The sequence below is a fragment of the Ambystoma mexicanum genome, chromosome 5q (genome assembly GCF_040938575.1).
Source record: "Ambystoma mexicanum isolate Mex_15411 chromosome 5q, UKY_AmexF1_1, whole genome shotgun sequence".
Lineage (NCBI taxonomy): Eukaryota > Metazoa > Chordata > Amphibia > Caudata > Ambystomatidae > Ambystoma > Ambystoma mexicanum.
In genome coordinates, this window is record NC_090933.1 from 26670767 (window position 1) to 26693539 (window position 22773).

Here is a 22773-nt window from a genome sequence, read left to right on the forward strand (position 1 = left end):
GAACGCCAGCCATACCCCATACAAGTGCGCTCTCCTCAATGTCAGATCTCTCAATGCTCACGCCAAAGAAGTACATGACCTACTAACCTCCAATGACCTAGACATGCTAGCCATTACCGAGACCTGGCTTCACCAAGCGTCTGGCCCTGCCATCGCTCTAGCCCTACCTCCAGGGTATGCCATCATCAGACAAGACAGAATCACCAAAACAGGAGGGGGGGTTGCCCTTATACACAAAGAAACCCTACCCATTAGAACCATACCGCACCTAGAGGAGGGAAATGTTGACATCCTATCTATCAAACTAGCACCATCGCCTAACTGTACTATTAATATTCATACTATCTACCGACCACCTGGCCCCGCCACCAACTTCCAAGGCCAAATTAACCACCTCGTAGGAAACAACATTAAAAAATCCACTAAATCACTCCTCTTAGGTGACTTAAACCTAGGACTCAACGACCCCAAGGACAAAGCTGCCCTATCTCTAGCCAAGGACCTCCACAACATAGGATTCTCTCAAAGAATCGTAGCGCCCACACACGCTAAAGGATGCACCCTAGATTCGATCTCTGACCACAACTGTAACATATCAATCACCGCCAACACCAGCCTCCCGTGGACAGACCATAACCTCATCCTATTCGATATCCCCAGCACTACGAGCAGCAGAGTGCCCACCAAAGCTGCGGCTACTCTAGCTAGAAGTGCCAAAAAACTCACAGCAGCCAATATCAGCGCACTACTTAACGTGCCCTGTCTAAAGCCCCCTTTTTCATAGACCCTAATACTCTCACTGAAATATTTAAAGACTCTATCACAAAGGCAGTCAACACTGCCTCCCCCCTAGAAAGTAAAAAGGAAAAAAAATCCTTCCACTCCAACTCCTGGTTCTCAGAGGATCTCCAAACAATGCGCACAGACAAACGCCAAGCGCTTAAGAACTGGCAATGCAATCCCTGCAACAACACAAAAGCTATATTCAAAACTATAGCCAAAAAATACAAAGAGGCCATCTTCCTAGCTAAATCCGAAGACTACAACCAACACATCACTGCAGCTAACTCTCAATCTAAAGAGCTATTTTGTATCTTTAAAGAACTAACCATTCCTCCCACTTGCCCAGACGAGATCATCAAGGACGAGGCCTGGTGCACAGGCATACAAACAGCCATGCCAGAAAAAATAAACCTCCTCCAAAAAAAGATATCACACCACTACAACTCCCTACCCAAGCAAAGTTCACACGCACACATGAAACACAGTGTCAAAGCCAACAACATACCCAAGTTCACTTTCACCGAAATCTCCATAACTGAGGTCATCAACATCCTTAAACATCTCAAACCCTCACTTTGCAAGGGTGACATATGCCCCCCAAAAATCATCAAAGAATGTGCTGAGCAGCTCGCACCTCTCCTCACTGCGTTCATTAACGCATCATTTAGGTCAGGCATAGTCCCAGATACCCTCAAAGAGGCCTGGGTGCGCCCCCTCCTAAAAAAACCTACACTAGACCCCGCGAACCCCAACAACTACCGTCCAATAACCACAGTTCCATTCCTCCTAAAATTACTTGACAAAGCCACCCATATACAGATCCAACACTACCTGGAATCCAACGCAATCTTAGGTAAAAGGCAATCTGGATTCCGTAAGGGACACAGAACTGAAACTGCCCTTCTAGACCTAAAAAACGAAATCACCAACATCCTCGACAAAGGCAAGCCCGCTCTCCTCCTCCTCCTCCTCCTCCTCGACCTATCTGCAGCATTTGACCTAGTAGATCACAACACTCTCACCAACCATGTAACACATGCAGCACACTTTTCCAAAGACGCTGCCTCATGGGTAACCTCCTTCCTACAAGGCAGAGCTATGAAAGTCTTCTCCAACACAGCTCATGCAGCGCCATCTATCATCCACTGCGGGGTTCCTCAAGGCTCTTGCACGGCCCCAACGCTATACAACCTCTTTACCAAGCCCCTATTCGACAAAATGGACTCTATGGGGATCACCTACACGAATTACGCTGACGACACACAGGTACTCCTGCCCATGACTGGTAACTATCATCAAGACTCCACCTCCCTCCAACTAATCTACTCCACCATACAAGCCTGGATGGCCATTAACGGCCTCTGCTTGAATGGGGACAAAACTGAAATCCTCATCTTAGGCCAGAAGCCCACCCTCGCCAACCTCAACCCACTTTACATTAACTTTAACATTGACAACTGCTCTATCCCAGTCCTATCATCAGTCAAAACACTAGGAGTTCACATAGATGCCACCCTATCTATGGATAAACAAGTAAGCGCAATAGTCTCGGCCTCGGCACTGAGCACCAAACTCATCAATGCAATAAAACCATTCCTAACAAAAGATAACTGCTTATCCATCACAAGAGCCACCATTGGAGCTAAACTAGATTACTGCAACGCGCTCCTAGCCGGCACATCCAAGAACAACCTAGTAAGGCTCCAAACCACCCAAAATAACGCGCTCAGAGCAGCACTCGGCATACCAAAATGAGAGCACATCGCCACAGCTAGGAAAGCTGTCCATTCGCTCCCAGTTAAGGATAGGATTACTTTCAAAATCCTCACCACGACGCACAAATGCATCAATCATACAGCACCATCTTACCTATCCGACACCCTGTCTAGATCCCAGTCCACAAGACCAACCAGAACTACATACAGCGACCGTCTCACCATACCACGCATTAATAGATCCAAAGCAGGAGGTATAGGCTTCCCCTACCTGGCACCAAAGCTCTGGAACGCTCTGCCCACCAACCTCAGAGCAGAAACATCCCTCCTCTCTTTCCGGAAACAACTTAAAACTGCTCTCTTCAACTAACAAGTGCACCTGACTACTCACGTATTCACCATATACATGTATTTAAGCATAACCATTGCCCAACGTAACCAAGGGCTCAACTGTTTGTAACTAGGTTTAAGAAACACTGTAACCAGCGCCACGATGCCTTCGGTCTGATGTGCGCTTAACAAATGCAAATAAATAAATGCATCAGTTTGTATTGCTCAGAGCACATTGAATTTCATAACTCATACAACAAATGAGCCAAAATTCCAGGATGCAACAGCCTCCATTCCCCCGTCTCTCATACCTCGGAAATCTCCTTACACCAACTCTCATTTCGCCTTCATAGAATCATCTATGGATGAATATTTAACTTCAAAAATTCCTGTGACAAATTCCTCTAATGGGGAAAATACCCACATATCTACCCGAGATCATATGAGAGAGATGGTTGATGAGTATCTACAATCCAAACTTGCACCTATAGTTGCAACTGGTTCGAGTTCATTACACAGTACAAGTAGGCCTGATCAATCAGTATCTCTTTTGGATTCTTCCAACATGATAGCATTACAGCTGAAGAACCTTCTTGACACCTTTTTTGAAACACAAAAGAATGTGCCCATGGACATTACACGAAGGGAGCTAATGTCTGATGCATTGACCTATGGGTCTCTGCCCCCGCAAGCATTGCGATGTGCTCCCTCTAATATTAATACGATTAATTACAACTTTGCTCCACGGGCTTCGAACTCAACAGATCCCATAAAGATGAATAGACTGTCTTCTTCTTTGGCCCAGATGCTGCATGTCTACAACATCAAAACACCTAATAATATTGCTGGAATTGCTGGAAAAAAATTGCCTCAGTCCTCGAGTAAACCTGGCCTCAACTGTCACTCACTCATTCTGAAATGCAGAGGAGGCAAATTTCCCTTGTACGATCTTAACCGGCAATGTATATTGAATATATTTAATGATGTTGAAACTCTTGAAAATGTGACTTCTGGTGACATTGATCTTGTGGAGTTTATTGCTGGTCAGATTTCACTATGGTGCGATAATGGATTCCCTCAGCGATAGTTGCCAAAACCACCTAGAATGCGAAATTAATGATTTTTGATGTAGGGTTTCTTATTTCACAGGATCCTGACAGGTCCCGAGCACTTTTTGTTCCCACGATTCCTTCTATAATTGGGCCTGAACCATCTATCCCCAAGTCTCGCACATATCTCTCCATCAAACATTCCTCCACTACTTCGTAACTATAAAATGCACGAAAGACCAGTACTGTCACCTTAGGTAGTTGGAATACGAGGGGGCATGTTCATCTCCAGAAATCTATCGATCTCCTTCCACATCTTCATGACATTCTGGTCTTTGTGGAGACCTGGTTGACAACTTCACCAGTCTGGGAATACTATTCTACCTCTCTTGTACCTGCTACAAAAGGAGACAGAGGACGACCCATGTCGGGTCTCTTGGTAGCAGTGAATCTAAATTCAATATTTTCTATTGAACCCTGAGCTGCTTTTGATACCTCTATTCAACTGGTCAAACTAATTGGTTCTTGTGGAAATATTGCATTATTTAACATCAATCGAAATCCGTTGAGTATTACCAATGACATATTTTTCCAAGAACTTTCAGAAATGTTAGAGATAGTCGCCCTCTCAAAAGACATCACAGCAACCATTTTAGCTGGCGACCTCAATATTGATTGTCTTAACCCCAAAAATGATGCTGCCACTCGAGATACCCTCATGTGGTCGACCTTTATGTCGGCACAAAATCTTAAAATGGTTAATGGAGCGGTGCTACCACCTGGCACAGGGACAGAATTGTTAGCACGATTGATTATATTTATGTTGATGCACATTTTTTTCAAGATATTAATTCTCTAGTTATCACAGCTCAACCACATAGTGATCACAATCTATTGTCTCTCACATTTTTAAGGTTAACTGTGCCAACATCTCCATATAGACGATGGAATTGACGACCACTTAGGATTAATCAGGCTAGAACTCGGTTCTCTTGGTCACCAAACAAGCTTTGTAATCTTAGTTACCTTGTCGCCCGCATGACACCTGACAACACGAAGATAGAATACACTCACATTCTTCAAAAATTTCAAAATAACATTCTAACTCTGAAGTGTAAGCCAATAACTCATCTACACCCTTTTGACAGTGAACTACAAAACAGGGGAGCCATTTATGGAAAAGAAAGCAAGACACTCCTCTCCTCCTCATGCATTCATCAATTTGATACCCTTAAAACGTTGAAATGTAGATATGTGAACTGGGTTCGTGCCCGCAGGTCCATCCTATTTCAGCACGATAGTGAAATCATGCTCAGTACCATTGTCTCTAAAAGTTCGGCAGATATCTGGAAACTCCTTACCTACACAAACTGTTCAAATCAACTGGGATCCCAGGCAAACAGAGTACAGGAGGATCAATCGGTTTCATATTTTTCTAAGATGTACGCTGATCCCCGGTCTGACAATTTCACATACACTATACAGACTAAGTCCAAGTAGCTTTTAAACTGTGATATAGAATCCATCATTTACTATATAAAATTGGCCAATACATCTAGAGCAGCTGGACCGGATGGTCTAAGTAATAACATGTTAAATAATCATCCAAAACAGTGGGCGGAAATTTTGTTCCATCTTTTTCAACAAATATTAGTCACAAAAAGTTTACCTTCCTCTTGGCACACGTCCATCATTGTGCCTATCTTTAAAAAGGGTGATTTATCGCTACCAGAAAACTACAGACCCATTGCGCTTCTTGATACTCCGGGAAAAATATTTGCCAAATTTGTACTTCAAGACTTTTGTGCCTGGACTCTATACAATCATCATCGAGATCCACACCAATCAGGTTTTATTGCAGGAATGGGCACGACTGTTAATCTGTTTTTTCTTAATGCTATAAAGTTACGATGGCACTCGCAGAAACAGCAGATTTATTTTGCTTTTGTGGATCTACATTCAGCGTTCGACTCAATTTCTAGAGTCAAACTCATGACCAAACTTGCTAGAGACAAATGTCCATACACACTCACTGATATCATTTATGAGTTCCATTCCTCTACATCTGTACAAATCAGAATCACTCTTAATGGCTTACTTTCAAAAACCCATTGCTACATTCCGTGGCCTTAAACAAGGTTGTCTTTTGGCTTCTGCCCTTTTCAATTACTTTATTCACAATATCAAATATCATTTTGAATCTGTGATGTCTGATTCTCCGAAAATTAATGGAGTTCCCATAAAGGCTCTTAGGTATGCCGATGATATTGTTCCAATATCCAAAACTCCTGGTGGTTTCCAAAACTGTTATTCTCTTCTGAAGCGTACATAGTCATAAATGAACTCAAAGGAAATACGGCTAAAACGCAAGTGGTCATGTACAATCCTAGCCATGGATGCCATACCATAAAGCACTGAATTATTGACAATGTGAAATTATCTGTCGTTGCAGCTTATACATATTTGGGTATAATTTTCAAAGCCGCAACTAGATCAACAAAACATCTCAGCCTAATTGACTCCAAAATTGTATCAGCCGCCTCTCAGGCTCGCATTCTTCTTGGATATGGTACATTTTCCGTTATGCCGGCTGTCATCTTCTGGAAAATGAAAGTCATTCCAACCATCTTGTATGGCTTGAAAACAGGGCCTCCACTGTCTGCTCACACAATTGACAAGTGAGAAGCCAAATTTTGGCGCAGAGTATTACACCTTCCCCAGTGCATCCCAATTTCGTGGCTACGTTATGAGCTGGGCATCATCTCCTCGTCTGCCACTTATTATTGGAGACAATGTGCATTTTTGAGAAAATGCCTCATTTTCACTCACACTGAACCTCTATTAAAAATGCTTTTTACCTATATGTTTAGTACTGACCATCTATTTCTATGAATATGGCTTAGCTCCACGTATAAGGTCTTGGCTCATGCAGACATTACAATTGACCTTTTAATTTCAAATCCAGATAAAGCTAAACAGAATATTTACCAAATGGCTTGGATTGATAATCAACAGAAATGTTTGACATACAAAAATGCCACCAGCCACCGTTTTCCGCCGAAATCTAGAGGGATCTTAGAAAAATATCTGTCCAAAGCCCCGTCTCCATATTGCAGACAATTGATTCTGCGTTTTCGTTTTCACATATGGAAGACCAGGGATTTGTTGTGTTCACGACAAATCTTATCTATTGATTAAAATATTTGTCGCTTCTGTCATACTCCGGGTACTCCTGAATCCTTGGAACATCTCATCACTCAATGTGCCCTACTATATACAAAGAGACAAATAAACTTTGATAAGTTTTGTTCTAGTTTTGCTTTATGCGATCTGAGTGACTGTTGGGCTCTTATTTATGGTACTTCCTCATTAGCCCTTCAGGTAGCAACTGTACATTTTTTATTATCTTTGCAACCAGATATTGTCTGAAACTTCATAGATAATGGACATTCTATGTCAGTTTACCAATGCCTCTGTTTGCTGGTTTTTGTCCATTTATGTTATATGGAAGTGCTTTTTTAATGTCATTTTTCTATTCTGTTCTGTTTCTCTGATTTTTCTATATCAATTGGGGAATTATTTGATTTATACTGTCAAATTTTTTAATTTCGAGTTGTGTTTAATCTGTAATATAAATTGTAAATATGAACTTGATATTGTATATAACTGTATTTGATCTTTTAAATGTAAATTGAAAAGTTGATTGTTTCAACTAAATCAATAAAAAAAAAAAGAGGGACCGCTATGAGAAGAAGTACAGGGTGCCGGACTCTGCGCCCAAGTGCTTGCGGACTCAACAGTCGCCGGACTCTGTCGGGCTCCTCCTCTTCGGCAGCCTCCACCCCTCCGGACAGTGAGATGCCCTGGGGCGACGGGTTATTTCCTCGGCGGCGACTACCATCAAGGATGCCAACGCTCTCGCCATTGTGGCGCCTTGCAACCTCGAGCTGTGGTTCAAGATCGATCCATTCTGGACTTTCTTCCCGACGACAAGATGTCGGAAGCTTTGTAGATTTTGCAGGAAGGTGAGGTGGCGTCGGACCACGCCATCACGATGGCCACGGACATCGCCGACACGGGGTTCCACCAAATGGGCAACAGCGTTTGCCTTCGTCGTCGGGGCTGGTTTAGGGCCACCAATTTTCATCAAGACGTTCAGTTGAGGGTGTTGGTCATGCCCTTCGACGGGGACAATTTGTGCGGGAAGGTTGTAGATGAGTTTCTTCAAGCCATCAAGATGGACACAGAGACTGCGTGTGCCTTGGGCACGCTTCAGCAGCGACACCCGTCCTTTCGGACCTCAGGCAGCAAATCCCAAGGATCCTCCACGTGTTTTGTGGGGGTTCCTCTTCTTATCGCCAACCCTCCCGCTCTTCGGCCCAGAAGACCAACAGGGGCCGCGCCAAGTCTGGAGGAGGACAACGTCGCCAGGGTCCCCAGGGTGGCCCTTCGATGTCCAAGCATGATTGAACCGACGGTGGCGTCGGGCCCCCACCCGTGTACCCCTGTGGGAGGCTGCCTGGCGAGCTTCGTCAGTGTGTGGGAGACCATCTCCACCGTCCTCTGGGTGCTGGACGCTCTCGCCCACGGACACACCCTGGAATTTCAACTGAAGTATCCCCAGATACCAGCAGTGGCCAGGCAGGAAAACCATGTCCCTCAGCTGCGGCAGGAGGTGCCGGCCATGCTAAAGAAAGGCGCGATAGAGCTTGTCCCAAAGAGGCTTCGAAGTGTACTCTCTGTACTTCCTCGTGAAAAAGAAGAACGGCGGCTGGAGGCCTATCCTAGAACTCTGTTGTCTAAACTAATACATCAAGTCCCAAAAATTGTGGATGGTGACTCTTCAGCACGTGCTCGGAAATCTCAAAGAGGGGGACTTCCTGTCATGGCTGGACTTGGAGGATGCTTACTTCCACATCCCCATTCACAAGGGACACTGCAAGTTTCAGCGCTTTGTGGTTCAAGGGCAGCATTACCAATTCAAGGCCCTTCCCTTCGTATTGAAGTCGGCGGCAAGGGTTTTCACCAAGTGTCTGGCGCCGGTGGCGGCGCAGCTGCGTCTACAAGGCATCCACGTCTACCCCTACTTGGACGACTGGCTAATTCGGGCCAGCTGAAAAGACATCGCTGTCGACCACACGGTGAGGACCGTCCGCCTCCTGACGGATCTGGGCTTCTCTGTGAACTATGCAAAGTCCTGCTTGACTCCATCGGAAGACTCGCTGTTTCTGGGGTCCCGACTCAACACAGTGCCGTGCCTGGCGTCTCCGTCGGAGGAAAGGATAGCGGCCATCTTGGGCAAGGTGCAATGGCTGTTGGCACTAAAGGTCACCACGGTGAGGACCATCAAGTCTCTGCTCGGCATGATGTCGTCATTCATCTAGCTCATCCGACTGTGCAGGCTACGGATGCACCCACTACAGGAGTTCCTTGATGGCTGTCGGATACAAGTATCAGGAAGCTTCCAGGACAAAATCACGATCGACCAGAGCTTCCGTCGAGCAATACGGTGGTGGGGCGTTCACGCATATCTGTCCGGAGCCGTGGATTTCCAGACCCCACCGCACAAGGAGACTGTGATGACGGACGTCTCTCTGGAAGGTTGGGGAGCTCACACCGGAAGTCTTCACACAAGAGGCCTGTGGCTGCCAGAGGAGAAGACGTTGCACATCAATGTGCTGGAGATGCAAGCAGTGTTTTGGGCCCTGAAGTCCTTCCTTCTGTCTCTCAAGTGCAAGCAGGTACGGGTCTTCACGGACAATACCACCATAATGTTTTACATCAGGAAGCAGGGGTGCACCATATCCCCGGCGCTCTCCAAAGCGGCGCAGGACCTTTGGCACTGGGCTGTAGACAGGGGATGTTCCCCATCTTGTTTCATCTGGCAGGAGTGAAGAACACTGTCCCCGACTCTCACAGCAGGGAGCTGCGCTCTTGCCACGAGTGGGAACTTCGGCAGGACCAAGTGGATCACCTGTTGCGCAGATGGGGCAATCCCCAGATCATTCTCTTTGCGACAGCGTCGAACACTAAGTGCCAGAGGTTCGCAAGCAGGTCTCCCCAGCCGGGGAGCATGGGGGACGCATTCTCATTCCCCTAGGATGTCCTGTTTCTGTATGCGTTCCCTCACCTGCTGTTGCTTCTTTGACTCATCAATCAACTCAAACGGTCCCGGTGTAGGCTGATCCTCGTCGCACCGGCGTGGCAGAGGCAGATATGGTACCTGGACTTTCTCAGCATGTCGGCGTCCCCTCCAGTCAAGCTTCCAGTGGTCGCAGATCTCGCCAGGGTTGGAAGAGCAATTCTGCACCACGGCCCAGGATCGCTGAACCTGAAGGCCTGGCTCCTGCAGCGTTAGAGTTCAGGGGCTATGATGTACCAGCAGACTGCAAAGAGGTGCTTGACAAGGCCAGAGCATCGTCTACTCTAAAATGCTATGGACATAAATGGAAGAAGTTCTCAGTCTGGTGCTGTGCACAGAAGATCGACCCTCTACAATTCACGGCTCCGCAGATACTCCTGTATTTGCTGTCGTTGGCTAAAGCAGGACTGGCCCATGCCTCCATCAAAGTTCATCTGGCGGCTATCTCCCGCTACACCAGATCTCCGAAACAGTTGTTGTTATGGTCACACTGACTGTTTAAGGAGTTTGTTAAAGGACTGTTCCGTTCATTCCCGCCGGTGAAGGCTCCGGCCCTAGTGTGGGAACTCAATGTGGTGCTGACTAGGCTCATGGGCCCTCCATTCGAACCTATGCATACAGTGCCGCTCAAGTTTTTGTCGTGGTAGACAGCTTTCCTTGTGGCCATCACCTCTGCATGACGGGTGGGTGAGATTCAGGCCCTGTCCTGTAAGCCACCTTACTTGACTTTTCACAACACAAGGGTGGTGCTGAAGACACACCCCTCCTTCATGCCCAAGGTGCCGTCGGACTTTCATCTAAACAAGCCCTTGGTGTTGCCTGTGTTTTTTCCGACGTCTTCGTCCCTGGCTGAAAGGACTTTGCACTCGCTGGATGTGGCTAGAGCGCTGAAGTTTTATGTGGACCGCATGAAGAGTTTCCGGAAGACGTTGCAACTTTTTGTGAACTTTGGCCCTGTGAACCATGGGAAGGCCCTCTCTGAGGCTTCCCTTTCCAGGTGGCTCTCTGGCTGCATCACCCATTGTCACCGGTTGGCAAACCGGCCGTTGCCTGGCCATCCGAGAGCCCATTCGACCAGAGCGATCAGTGCTAATACGGCGTTCCTGTCTGGTGGGCCCCTGCTGGACATCTGCTCGGCTGCTATGTGGAGGTTGACGCACACCTTCACGAGATTCTACTGCGTCGACAGGGATTCCAGGGAGGAGTCCAGAGTCGGCCAAGCAGTGCTGCACAACCTGTTCGCTTGAAGGTGAGCCTGGTGAGGAGGTAAGAGATGCTTATCTTGAGCCTTGCCACCTCCCGTGGTGATGCATGTGTGTACTGCTATGTATTCTTTATTCATGAGCATGTGAATCCATGGCAGACCCCATGCTGGAGAGGGAACAAGTTACTTACCTGTAACTGTTGTTCTCCAGCATGGGTCTGGCATGGATTCACATCTACCACTCTGCGCTCTTCTCTTGGTCCTACTGCCACTTTACGTGCTACCAAATCTGAAGATGGCTGCCAGAGGAGGGGCTTAGGTAGAGGGCAGTCATTGGCTGGGGGCAGTATGACCCAGAGCTCAGTGATTGGTTGTTAGGAGAAAGACAGTTCAGAAATTAAACTGAAACTGATTTTTCTTTACCGAGGATTCCCAGCCTGACGGGGAATATTGATGAGCATGTGAATCCATGCCTGACTCATGCTGGAGGACAACAATTACAGGTAAGTAACTTGTTCCTTGTCAAAATGGATTATTTTGAGAATATCTGAATGCTACAGATTAGCAGGAAATAATTCCCTGCAGGGTTTTAGAGCTCATTCAACCAGGGGCATGGCTACCTCCCCTGCATTACAGAGGCATGTTTCAATTAGAGATATTTGTGTGGCAGCCACCTGGTCTCCCGTACACACCTTTACCAAACACTATAATCTGGACTCTTCCTCAAGCCGGGAAGGTTTATTTGGAAAGGCAGTACTACATTCTGTGCACACAGACCCATGAAGGAACTCCTAAATTATTATGAGTCTGAAAATTCTGACTCCATCCTGCAGGAATACATACAATGCGTGGGAGGACACAATCCATTTGAAGAACAATTTACCCATGGTAACGTTCTTTCGACTGGATGTTCCTCCCACGTATTCCTCATTGACCCTTCCAACCTGCCCTGCAGTAGAATTTTCCATGTGATTGCACTCTTCGCTCTTTCAGGAGGAGTAACTGTCGGGTGAAGGATATCCTATACAAGCTTTAAAAACAGAACTGAAGACTCCCAAGATGGCGTCCGGCAGGAGAGGACGAGCGTGAGGTCTCTCACAGCCGGGCTGGAGCACGAAGCACATCAAAGAGCATTATCTGGTTGCTGTAAATGAAGCAAGAAGCGACCCGCGTGTGTTTCTGAGGAAGGGACATGAATTTCCTGAAGCCGGGCTGCTAGCAAAGCCTCCGGAGTGCGGAGCGCCGAGGCGGACCAGCAGCGAGCTATGACGTGGGCCTCGCAGCTGGGGGCTCGCAGGGAGCAACACTCCGGAGCGGGTGGGGAGCAGCCATTGCGTGGGGGATGAAGGAGAGCTGTAGTGGGCGCGGAGCCCCCCCAGAGCTCTAGGTGCAGTGACAGGTGCCGGCGGAGCGCCTCCCCCCCTCTCCCTCACGCCGGCGGGTGCTGGAGGTGTCGTCCCCCACTGGGTGGACTGCAGCAGAGTCGCAGAGCGGCGCCTTCTGGCGGGCTCGCGCGGGGGCCTGGAGCGGCATGAGTGGGCTTGGCCCTGTGGTGGGGGCCGAGCTGAAGACGCCCCCCCAACACAAGAAACAAGGTCAGTGGTCCTGGCGGCCGCAGGCGCCCTCTTGTATCCCGCTGGTCCTATCTGGGGCATTGTGGCAACAGCAAAGCGGAGCAAGCCCAGCAAGCACGGGCATCCAGCAGAACCAGGCAATTGTGTGCTCAGACACTGGCTTACCGCAACCACAACCCCTGGCAGCTGCTGGTGGAGAGGGCTAGAACACTAATGAACGTGCCCACCAAAAGCATTTTGGTGCGTCCGCCCGCTCCAACGCAGGTCCCCCTTTGCCCCCCACACCCCCGGGATACACGAGGGACAAACTTTCATTAACCATCGGGGGTGGTGGGGCCTGTACCTGGATGGGAGGAGAGAAGAGCGCAAGAGCACACCAGAGGGGGCCCATTTGAACTCCCCCCTCACCCATTTTGATCACAGGCAATAGTAACGCAATTTTGACTCGGTAGTGGCAGGGGTGCAAGTAAGGAGGGGCGCCCACATCATCAGTGCGCCCAGCGCCAAAGACAGTTGAAAGAAGGTAGGGAATGTGCCAGTAAGGCTTTGGAAGCCTCCTCACTTAAGGCAGCTAACAGAAAGCCAGACCTGCGGCATCCCACGGGACATGAGCAGTGCATGAGGGGCGCACAGCGGAGCGATTAGAGGATACCGAAGACAGACTCCGGGGGACATGGGTGGCGAGCACGCGCCCATCTTGAATTGAATACGATATTTGATGTAGCTTCAAAGTCCAAGTCGAGCGAGACTGTCGAGTCTGACCCAATCTCCCCCCCCAACGAAAGCAACACAAAAGCCTGAAGCAGCTGTAGAGGGCCGAAGAAGCGGGCGCCCCAAGTAGCGAAAAAGATCTACAAGAACTAAGCAAGCGGAAGATGGGGGATGACGTCATGACGAAGCAGGATATGCAGTCCTGCTTCAAAGAGCTCCAAGATCAGCTCCTAACTTCTATACAAGAACAATTCCACACGCTACGAGAGGATATGAAGCAATCACTGCACCAGGTAAAGGTGGACCTGGCGAAGGTTGAAGAAAGAACAGATAAACTAGAGAGAGTAGTACAGTGGATGGAAGAGGAAGCCCAAAAATCAGATGAGACTCTGGAGCACCTGGCCAGGGCGACGACCAGCCACGAGCTTCAATGTGAAGATCTAGAAAATAGATCTCGGCGGTCGAACATGCAAATTAAACATTTACCAGAATCCATTGAGGACAAGGACCTGCGGGTCACAGTCTCCCAACTCTTTACGGATATTATGGGTGTGGACACCGAACCCCAAATAGGAATTGACCGAATCCACAGGGTGGGTCCAAAACGCCTACCAGAGGCAGGAACGAGGCCCAGAGATGTGTTGGTTGCTATGTCGAACTATGCCCAAAAAGAGCTAATACTGAGAAGTGCAAGATCTAATGCTAGAACTGCATTCAACGGGCACGAGGTCCAGCTATATCAAGATCTGGCGCAAGGGACGCTTGTGAAAAGGAGGCTGATGGGCCCAGTGGTGCAACATCTTATCTCTAAGCAGGTTAAATGTAAATGGACCTTCCCGTTTGGACTATTGTTTACTTAGGAGGGTGTCCAACAAAGAATTACGACTTGTGAGGAGGGGAGCAGGTTCTGGGCATATTACGAGATCAAGGGGGAAGAGTCACGAAGAGCCAAGGAGAAATTGACAGGGGCAAAGCTCCAGAATGCCTGGACGACAGCCGGAAGGAAAACTAAGGGAAGGAAGAAATAATATGTCTAGCTGCCCTGCAGCAATTCTGGGGGGGCATCATAGGCCCGGAGTCGGGGGGGGGATGATAATTTGAAGGAAATGAGGAAGAATCAAGAGGTGGAAAGCAAACGGATAACAGCAACAGAGCGAAGGCCTGGGTGGGGTGGAAGTTAACCCATAGAGAGAGTTAAAGTGGGGTTTAGGTATCCCCATGCGTGTTACCTGAGTTATGGAGGGGGCATGGTGCAAGCAGCGATACGCTCGATGCGATTAGGTGCCATGCGCCTGCTCAGGTGGGAAGGGAGGGGGCACTCAAGGGGGGACAGAAGGGGAAATGACCTGGAGAGTAGCACATTGGTGGAAAAGCACCCCGAATTCCTATGGGCAGGAGCTAAAACAAAGGCCAGATAATGGACGTATCCACAGTAAGAGGGATTAAGATCCTGACACAGAATATCAGGGGGATGAACACCCCAATCAAGCGGAAAAAGCTGGAGAGGCAAGCATGGGGGGGAAGGTGCAAGGATTCTATTATAACAAGAAACCCACATTCGGAAAAAAGACAGAGCCAAGATTATGATCAGAGGCGCATCACAGGGTGTTCCAAACGAACTCGGGAGAAAAAAGAGCTGGGGTTCTTATAGCTCTGCAGGACTCTCTAGGGGCAAAAGTCCATAGCACCCTTGCGGATAAAGAAGGGCGATACCTGTTTTTAAACTTCCAAATAGAAGGCTTAAAATTGACGCTGGCGTCTGTCTACGCGCCCAACACAGGCCAAGACAGCTTTTTAAGGGAATCCCTTGTGGCATTGGAAAACTTCACGGAAGGTGAGATCATACTGGGAGGAGATCTGAATATGGCCTGGAATCCAGTGCAGGACAGGACCCCAGGGGCGAGGTCCTATGCACATTCCCCTTCCAAAGCCTTGACGTCGACGATTGATGCATTGGCGCTGCATGATGTCTGGCACTCCAAGAGGGGGGATGCGCAAGGATTTACTCATTACTTGTATGTCCACAATTCGCAATCAAGAATAGACTACGTCTGGTGCTACACAAGTCTTTTGGGGGCCTGATTGTGCTCTCCGACCACGCCCACATTGTAGTGACACTGAAAGTGAGCCACCAGAAGAGGAAACTGTGGGCGTGGAAATTCCCGGAAGACATCCTGCAGGATTGTGTAGTAGTGGACAAACTCAGAGAAAAAATTGAGCTATATTTCGCAGAGAATGACACAGGGGAAACGGAGAAAGCGATGGTGTGGGACGCCTTCAAGGCGGTAGTAAGGGGCGAGGCCATAGCATTGAAAGCATTTAAGGACAAGCAACGAAGCAACGGACGAAGTGGGAGGAAGACATTGAAAAGAATCTTAAGGACACCCAAACAGAGCTAACGGCCCACCCAACTAGGAAACTAAAGACTACACTGAAACTTCTGCAAAAACAACATGCACTGATACAAAACAGGAAGGCAGAGTTGGCGCTCCTGAAAGTGAAGCAGAAATATTACATAAGTGCCAACAAAGCGGATAAGTTGCTGTCTAGACAGCTTAAAGACAAGGCACGCAAGAAGACCATCGTCCAGTTGGTAGATGAAAATGGACATATGCAGTCGACAAATGAGGAAATGGGAGGCATAATGGCGGGATTCTACCAAATGCTTTACAAGTCAGAAAGCCCAGAAAAGACAGCGGAGGAGAGGTTCCTGAGCAGGATAACTCTCCCTCAGGTTCCAGAGGCGGACAGAGAACTCCTGGACAGGGAAATTCAACTGGAGCAAGTCGTCCAAGTGATTAGAAAGCTACCAAAAGGTAAAGCGCCGGGCGCAGATGGGTTCACGGATATCTTTTACAAATAAATTCCAGGAATTGTTAGCCCCCAAATTAGTGGAACTCTTCAATAGCTTCAGGACGACGGGAGTGACCACCACCTCGATGAACAAACCCAAATTAGTGGTGTTTCCTAAACCGGGGAAGGACCCAATCCACCCGGGATCCTATCGACCGATCGCGTTGATGAACATCGATGCCAAGCTATTCACCAACATTTTAGCCGAAAGATTGTCTAAACTGCTGCCATGCTTAGTGAACGTGGATCAATCGGGATTTGTCCCAGGGAGGCAGACTGCTGACAACACCCGTCGGGCGTGTCACATCATAGGTAAGCTTGGGCACACAGGGACCCCGGCGATCCTTGTCTCTGTCGATGCGGAAAAGGTGTTCGACAGAGTCGAATGGTCGTACCTTTTTTCCACAATGCAACGAATGGGATTCAGGAGCCGATTCCTGAATGTGGTGGAAGCCAACTATAGATGCCCTTCGTTGAGAGTAGCGGTAAATGGCGTTCTTTCCACACAGATCCCCCTCTCAAGAGGGACGAAGCAGGGATGCCCTCTGTCCCCATTGTTGTATGCCCTGTTCTTGGAACCCATCCTTATCAGAATAAGGGAGTCCCAACGGGTGGGAGGAGTGAAGATGGGAGGAGTGGAGCATAAAGTAATGGCATTCGCCGATGACATGCTTTTTGCCCTGACTGCACCAGAAAAATCCCTCCCAGCCCTCTTGCAAGAACTGGAAGAGTTTGGAAAGGCGTCGGGCCTAAAAATAAATAGGAACAAATCCGAGATATTGAACTTAACAGCAGACCCCAAGTTAATGAATAACATAGCACAGATAACTCATCTGAAAATAGCTCAGACCATCACATACCTGGGGATTAAATCGTCAATCAAACAAATATACAAGGCCAACTATCCACAACTGTTGCACCGCCTACATCAAGACCTGACAAAATGGAATCCACTCACCATATCATGGTGGGGCAGACAATGGTAGTGAAGATGACTGGCCTGCCGAAGCTGTTGTACTATTTTTAAACTCTCCCAGTACGGATACAGAGAGCCTTCTTTAAAGCACTAAATAAGACAATAATGGCATTTGTTTGGCAAAAAAAGAAACCACAAGTGGCAATGACGACCCTGACAGCTCTCAGGCAAGATGGCGGAATGGCGTTCCCACACTTCAAGAGGTATTATGAGGCAGCACAATTAAGGGCAAGAGGCAATGGGTGGACCGGTCCCCCCAGCACGTATGGGTATGCCAGGATATCGCAGTGGCGGGAGGCCCCTTGTCCAATCTGTTGTGGATGCACAAGAAACATAGACATCCGAACACGGCTATCAGTGAAGTGATGGGAGCGGGATTAGAGGCGTGGGATGGGGCACTAAAAAGAGGGTCCTTGACCACAATTCCATCTACATTCACACCTATGTTTGGTAACCCAGACTTTCCTCCCGGCCTAAATACACAGGCCTTTAACAGCTGGTCTGAGGCAGGATGCACCATAATCAAAGATATGTATAAAGATCAAAAAGTGAGATAATTTCAGGACTGCATGCAAGAATTGGGATGCAAGCCTACAGAACATTTCCAATATGCGCAACTCCTACACTGGCTCCAACTCCCTGCTATCAAGGATGCAGCTACTAGGCCGTTCACACACTTTGAAACGTTTATGATCACCGATCCAGGAACACGGAAACTGATCACCAACCTGTATTCGCATCTGAACTCACAGAGGGAGGAAGTGGTATGGCAACACATGAAGAAATGGGAAGCCACACTTGAGGAAACAATATCGAGGCCCCGCTGGAGAAGTTTGTGGAGCAAACTCAATAAGCTGACCCGCTCTATCCAGCTGAGAGAAATGTTGCAGAAAATAATACTTCAATGGCATTATACACCAGCAAAACTTCATGCCATGTTTCCCACTGTCAGTGGCTCCTGCTGGCGAGGGTGCCCAGCAACGGGGGACAGGCGCAACATGTGGTGGACCTGCCCAAGGATCATGCAGTTTTGTCAGGAAGTGATAAAACAGGCCAACGAAATGGTCCTGGGGGCAGAGCACCTAACATCAAGGATATGGCTCCTCGGCATGTGGGACCTAAAACAAAGGAAGTTCTCGAAACCTCAGCAAAGAGGCGTCATGGTACTAGTGATAGCAGCCTGGCTAGCAATAGCCCAACATTGGAAGAAACCACAACCACCGACGATATATGACTGGTTCATGAAGGTATGGGGGTGGGTTTGTAGCTATGGAATGGGTGACTTATAAGCTGCAAGGCGATCAAGACACTTTCCGAACTGAGTGGGGTAGTGTTCTCACCTATCTTCAGAGTGACTTTATGCTTCAATGGTGCCCTCACAATATTAGAATTCTGGACACATTATAAGGGCTCCGGAGAACTGAATTTCTGAAAGCAACTGGCTGATGGGAATAGAGGAACTGTGCAAGTATTGTTGCTGCTCACCTGATGGGTGGGGAGGGGAAGTGGGGGGGGGGGGTTGTTGAAGAAAACGGTTGTACTTTATGGACATTGTAGAACAAATAAGGGGGGGATAGAGGGATAATAGTTTACAGTTTAAAACCTGGAGGCAATTTGCTTGACTATGGGTGACCTTAACCCAGTATAAATGTTGGTTGAATTAACAAAGTACAATGGTAATATGTTGTAGTGGATTATACCACTGTTGAAAAATAAACATGGTTAAAAAAAAAAACAAGTATTAAAGCATCATATTGACATCATATGATCGAATAGCAATACAATGAAAAGTTGGGATGGAAAAGTAAACAATAAAAAACAAAAAACAGAAAAAAAACAGAACTGAAGCCAAGGGTCGCTGCGCGTGCTTTATACCATTGATGATGTCGACATCGAGATGGAAGCCTCTGAGGGACATCGAGTCGACCAACATCGACGCGCAGTGCTCTTTGCTGGAAAAAAATTCAGAAGCAGCTGAAGCTGGATATGGAAATATCATAGGATGAGGAATATGTGGGAGGAACATCCAGTCGAAAGAACGTTACCATGGGTAAGTAACGTGTTCTTCTCTGCCATACAGAGGAAGAGTTATACCAATATTGCTTAGTGGGACAGAATTGTTCTAGACGCCTTTGACTAGCTAAACGGTAGGTTGTGCAAATACATGTTTGAGTGGGGAGGGTGGGTGAAAGGTAGCAATATAAACAATGCCCGACTTCTCTAAAGAGTTGTTCTGAGACCGGTGCATCCTTTACTGACCTTGAAGCAGTATTGCCTCAAGTACAGGAGGGTGATGAAAAACCTATTGTGTTCCATCAGTCATAAGCTGTTTTCCAGGAAGATCTACTACCCCATAATTGAAAGGGATTACCTAGCTGTAAAATGGCCCGTATACAGTCTGCTCTATTATCTTACTGGATGACAGCTTAAATTGGCGAAGTATCACACTCCATTTGTCTGGATGGCCAGGAGTAAAGATACAAAACCTCGAATTTTGAAATTATTCCTGGCCTTACAGCGTTTTTCATTTAAAGTCGAGCCTGGAACCAAGTAGGCAAACTTAGTTTTTCTCTCCTGTTACGCCTAGGCAGTTAGTGGACAGGGAGAGACGGAGGCATTGGAAGAAAGAGTCCAGGGATGTGACAAGGCCTACTGCCCTTGTCAAGAGGGGATGGGATCCCCTCTCAGCCAGGGGTTGGAGACCTATCGGGGCGAAATCCAGAACCAGTCCTAACCCTGAGGAGGTTTTTGGCAGTTGAGAGGGCCACAGTTCCGGTCCGCCTGAGTGTGTCTGTTGTTGTGCAGTGTTGAATTGCATCATCCAGTGCCTGACGAAAATGTTTGCAGGGTTCTCTTCTAATTTCTGAAATATGAAGAAGCAAGATGATGAACTACCACAGTGCCCCCAGGCAGGGTCCAATGAATACCCGGATGAGAAAGGACAAACCCAGGAGAGAGACACAGCTTCAAGCGTTTGCATGGGCCCTGTTGCTGGTGCCGCAGGAGGAACACAGAGTGAAGCAGAAGCTCCTACACGCAGAGAGGTCAGCTGCGCATTGCATGCTAGCCAAAGGAAGTTCAATGGGAAGTACTCTAAAGAGCCCCTAAACCACCAGAGACGTAATCAAGGGGCAGAAACCTCAAGTGGGACTAAACTTACCTTAGAGGGAAGCAGCCATGGGCACTTGGACAATATACAACGTGGGTGGCCATTGCTGCCTCACAGTGGTCCCACGCAGAAAAAAGGAGTGGGGCTTAACGCATAATTTAAAATATTCTTTGTTTCTAACACCTCCAGGGTGGGGAAGACAGGACCCATTTGAATTCTTATCCCCCTCCCTGTTGTCCGTTTGGTAGTTTGTCCCTACAAGCTGCCAATTGGACAACAGCAAGGGGGCTAAGAATCTCCCTAGGAAACAGGAAGATGTGGGTGAGGTCGGTGGAGGTGGCAGACCAAGGGACCAGCAGGTGCAAGCACAGTGCATTGGACGGTGGTGGTGATTTTGAAACGGGTGCGTGTACAAGTAGCATGTGTGGTTAGTGTAAGAGGGTGGTTGTGAAGTGTTTGTAAGTGGGTGAAAGGGGCCTGTCTGAGTAGGAGATGGGTGGAGTTGAAACAGTAGGGTGGAGGAGGGAGTAGCACTATCGAACGGTGGAGTGGGAGACAGTGGTTGGACAGAGGAGAACGAGGTAGGGAGTACAGTAAGAGGTGCGAAGAGTTGTAAGGAGGAGAATAGTGCGAGAAGAATATCACATAGTCGGAGGGAAAGGAAGACATGGGCATGATACAGAAGAGACTTGAGTCGAGCAGTTTGTCTCGTATTCAAATTCCAATACCCCTATAGAATTACTAACCGCTGAATAGAGTGAGGACATTCTAGGTGGTCTCTGAGGGAAAATAGATACAAAAGGCCCTTCAAGTCTTCATCTCCAACAGGAGTCAGAACTTGGACAGCATTGGTCAATATTTGGTATATATTAACCTGGGGTTGAGGAAGGAGCGGCTTTACTAGAAGAGAGAGAAAGGGACCACTGTTGGGCCCATTAAGATATTGAAAACGTATGAACCTGATTAAAGATTTGGAGTGTTTCTTGAGACATCTGGAAAACATTTCGTAATTGAAATTACATTTCCTCTTGCTGTCGTACTGATGTCTAACTGGTACCGTTTTGCTGCCAGCTGCAATTTAAACATGTATATTTATTTTGCTGTCTGCACAATGACCTTCATCAATAGCATTTTTTTATTTCATGAAAACATAGCTACCAGCAAAGCTAATCAGCACATACGACTGGATCAAGCATTGGAAACTGAGGTACAGTTTTGGTGAAGAACAAACCAGTGCCCAGCTTGATACGATAAAAAAACATTTGGAACTGCTGAAGAAAAGGGTATTTATTCCGTGATTCTTTTTAAAAATACATTGTTTGGCTGTGGTAGTTTTAGTAACATTGTATGATGTTGGAGGGAAGGGGCGGGTGTTACTAACTGGATTCGCACCATGACACAAACATTCACCCAAATGGCCCTTCATAATGGCAGGGTCATACTGTATAAATATTTGATAACCACAAGGCCAACAGTTTAGGAATCAAAACGATCACAGGAGTGTCAGTGTTGGAATTACAGTATATTATTCACATTAAATAAAAGTATCGCTAAAGGAGTATCGGATAACGTTGTGATGAATGGCTGGGTAAGGAGTGGGTAGCAGACAGTTTGCCTATTTTCTCGTTGTAGATTCCAGCCAGAGATGGCTTTACTCATTCACCCTGGTGAAAACAGCCTTCATACGTTGAAGGCCTTTTTGAACAGTTCTGTCTTCAACACCTCTGGAACGCCAATATAGTCTGAATGCATTTAAAACACTTTGGTGAGGGTGTTCCACAACTCTGGCCCACGGGTGCCCCACAACCGTTATCCCCCATTTTGTTTCTTTTGAATGACGCTTTTAACATTTAAAGCACTTTATAAATGTGGAATAAATGCACCATACTTAAAATAAAACAACATTGTATACACAAACGACAAAACGGACTCCCTGTTACACCATCCCTCAGCACCGCCACCAGTCTTTCATTCATAACCAATATAGAAACATAAATGCATGATGAAATGGAGGATGAAGTTCGTGCAAACCATGGACAAGAAGGTATCCCAAATGGGCCAAGCTCTGTCCAGCTGTGTGAGTATTTCTGGGGGCTGTGGGTGAAAACTGAGTGACACTTGAAATGCCACAAGTCAACCTGTTCCTTATACTCCATACAGGTTGTTAGGAATACTCTTCCAGTTTTGCATAATTATCTGCCTTACAGTGGCGATTTATTTTGTTGGTTAGGTTATGAAGCTCATGCAGGCATGTTGCAATCCCCAATAGCACCCTATCAGGTGATTTCTTTCAACGCTTGCCTCTTAAGACTTCATTGAGCAGAACC

General features: G+C 47.3%; 1 protein-coding gene across 7 annotated transcripts in view; it reads left to right on the forward strand.

Moving 5' to 3' along the window:
- LOC138497164 (ubiquitin thioesterase otulin-like) overlaps positions 1 to 22773 on the forward strand; it is a 1020877-nt gene that overhangs the window by 744550 nt on the left and 253554 nt on the right. For all 7 annotated transcript variants that reach the window (XM_069620441.1, XM_069620446.1, XM_069620442.1 and 4 more), the window contains exon 10: positions 21601 to 21729. In XM_069620441.1, the coding sequence (XP_069476542.1) occupies positions 21601 to 21729 (129 nt within the window). The remainder of the gene's footprint in view (positions 1 to 21600; positions 21730 to 22773) is intronic.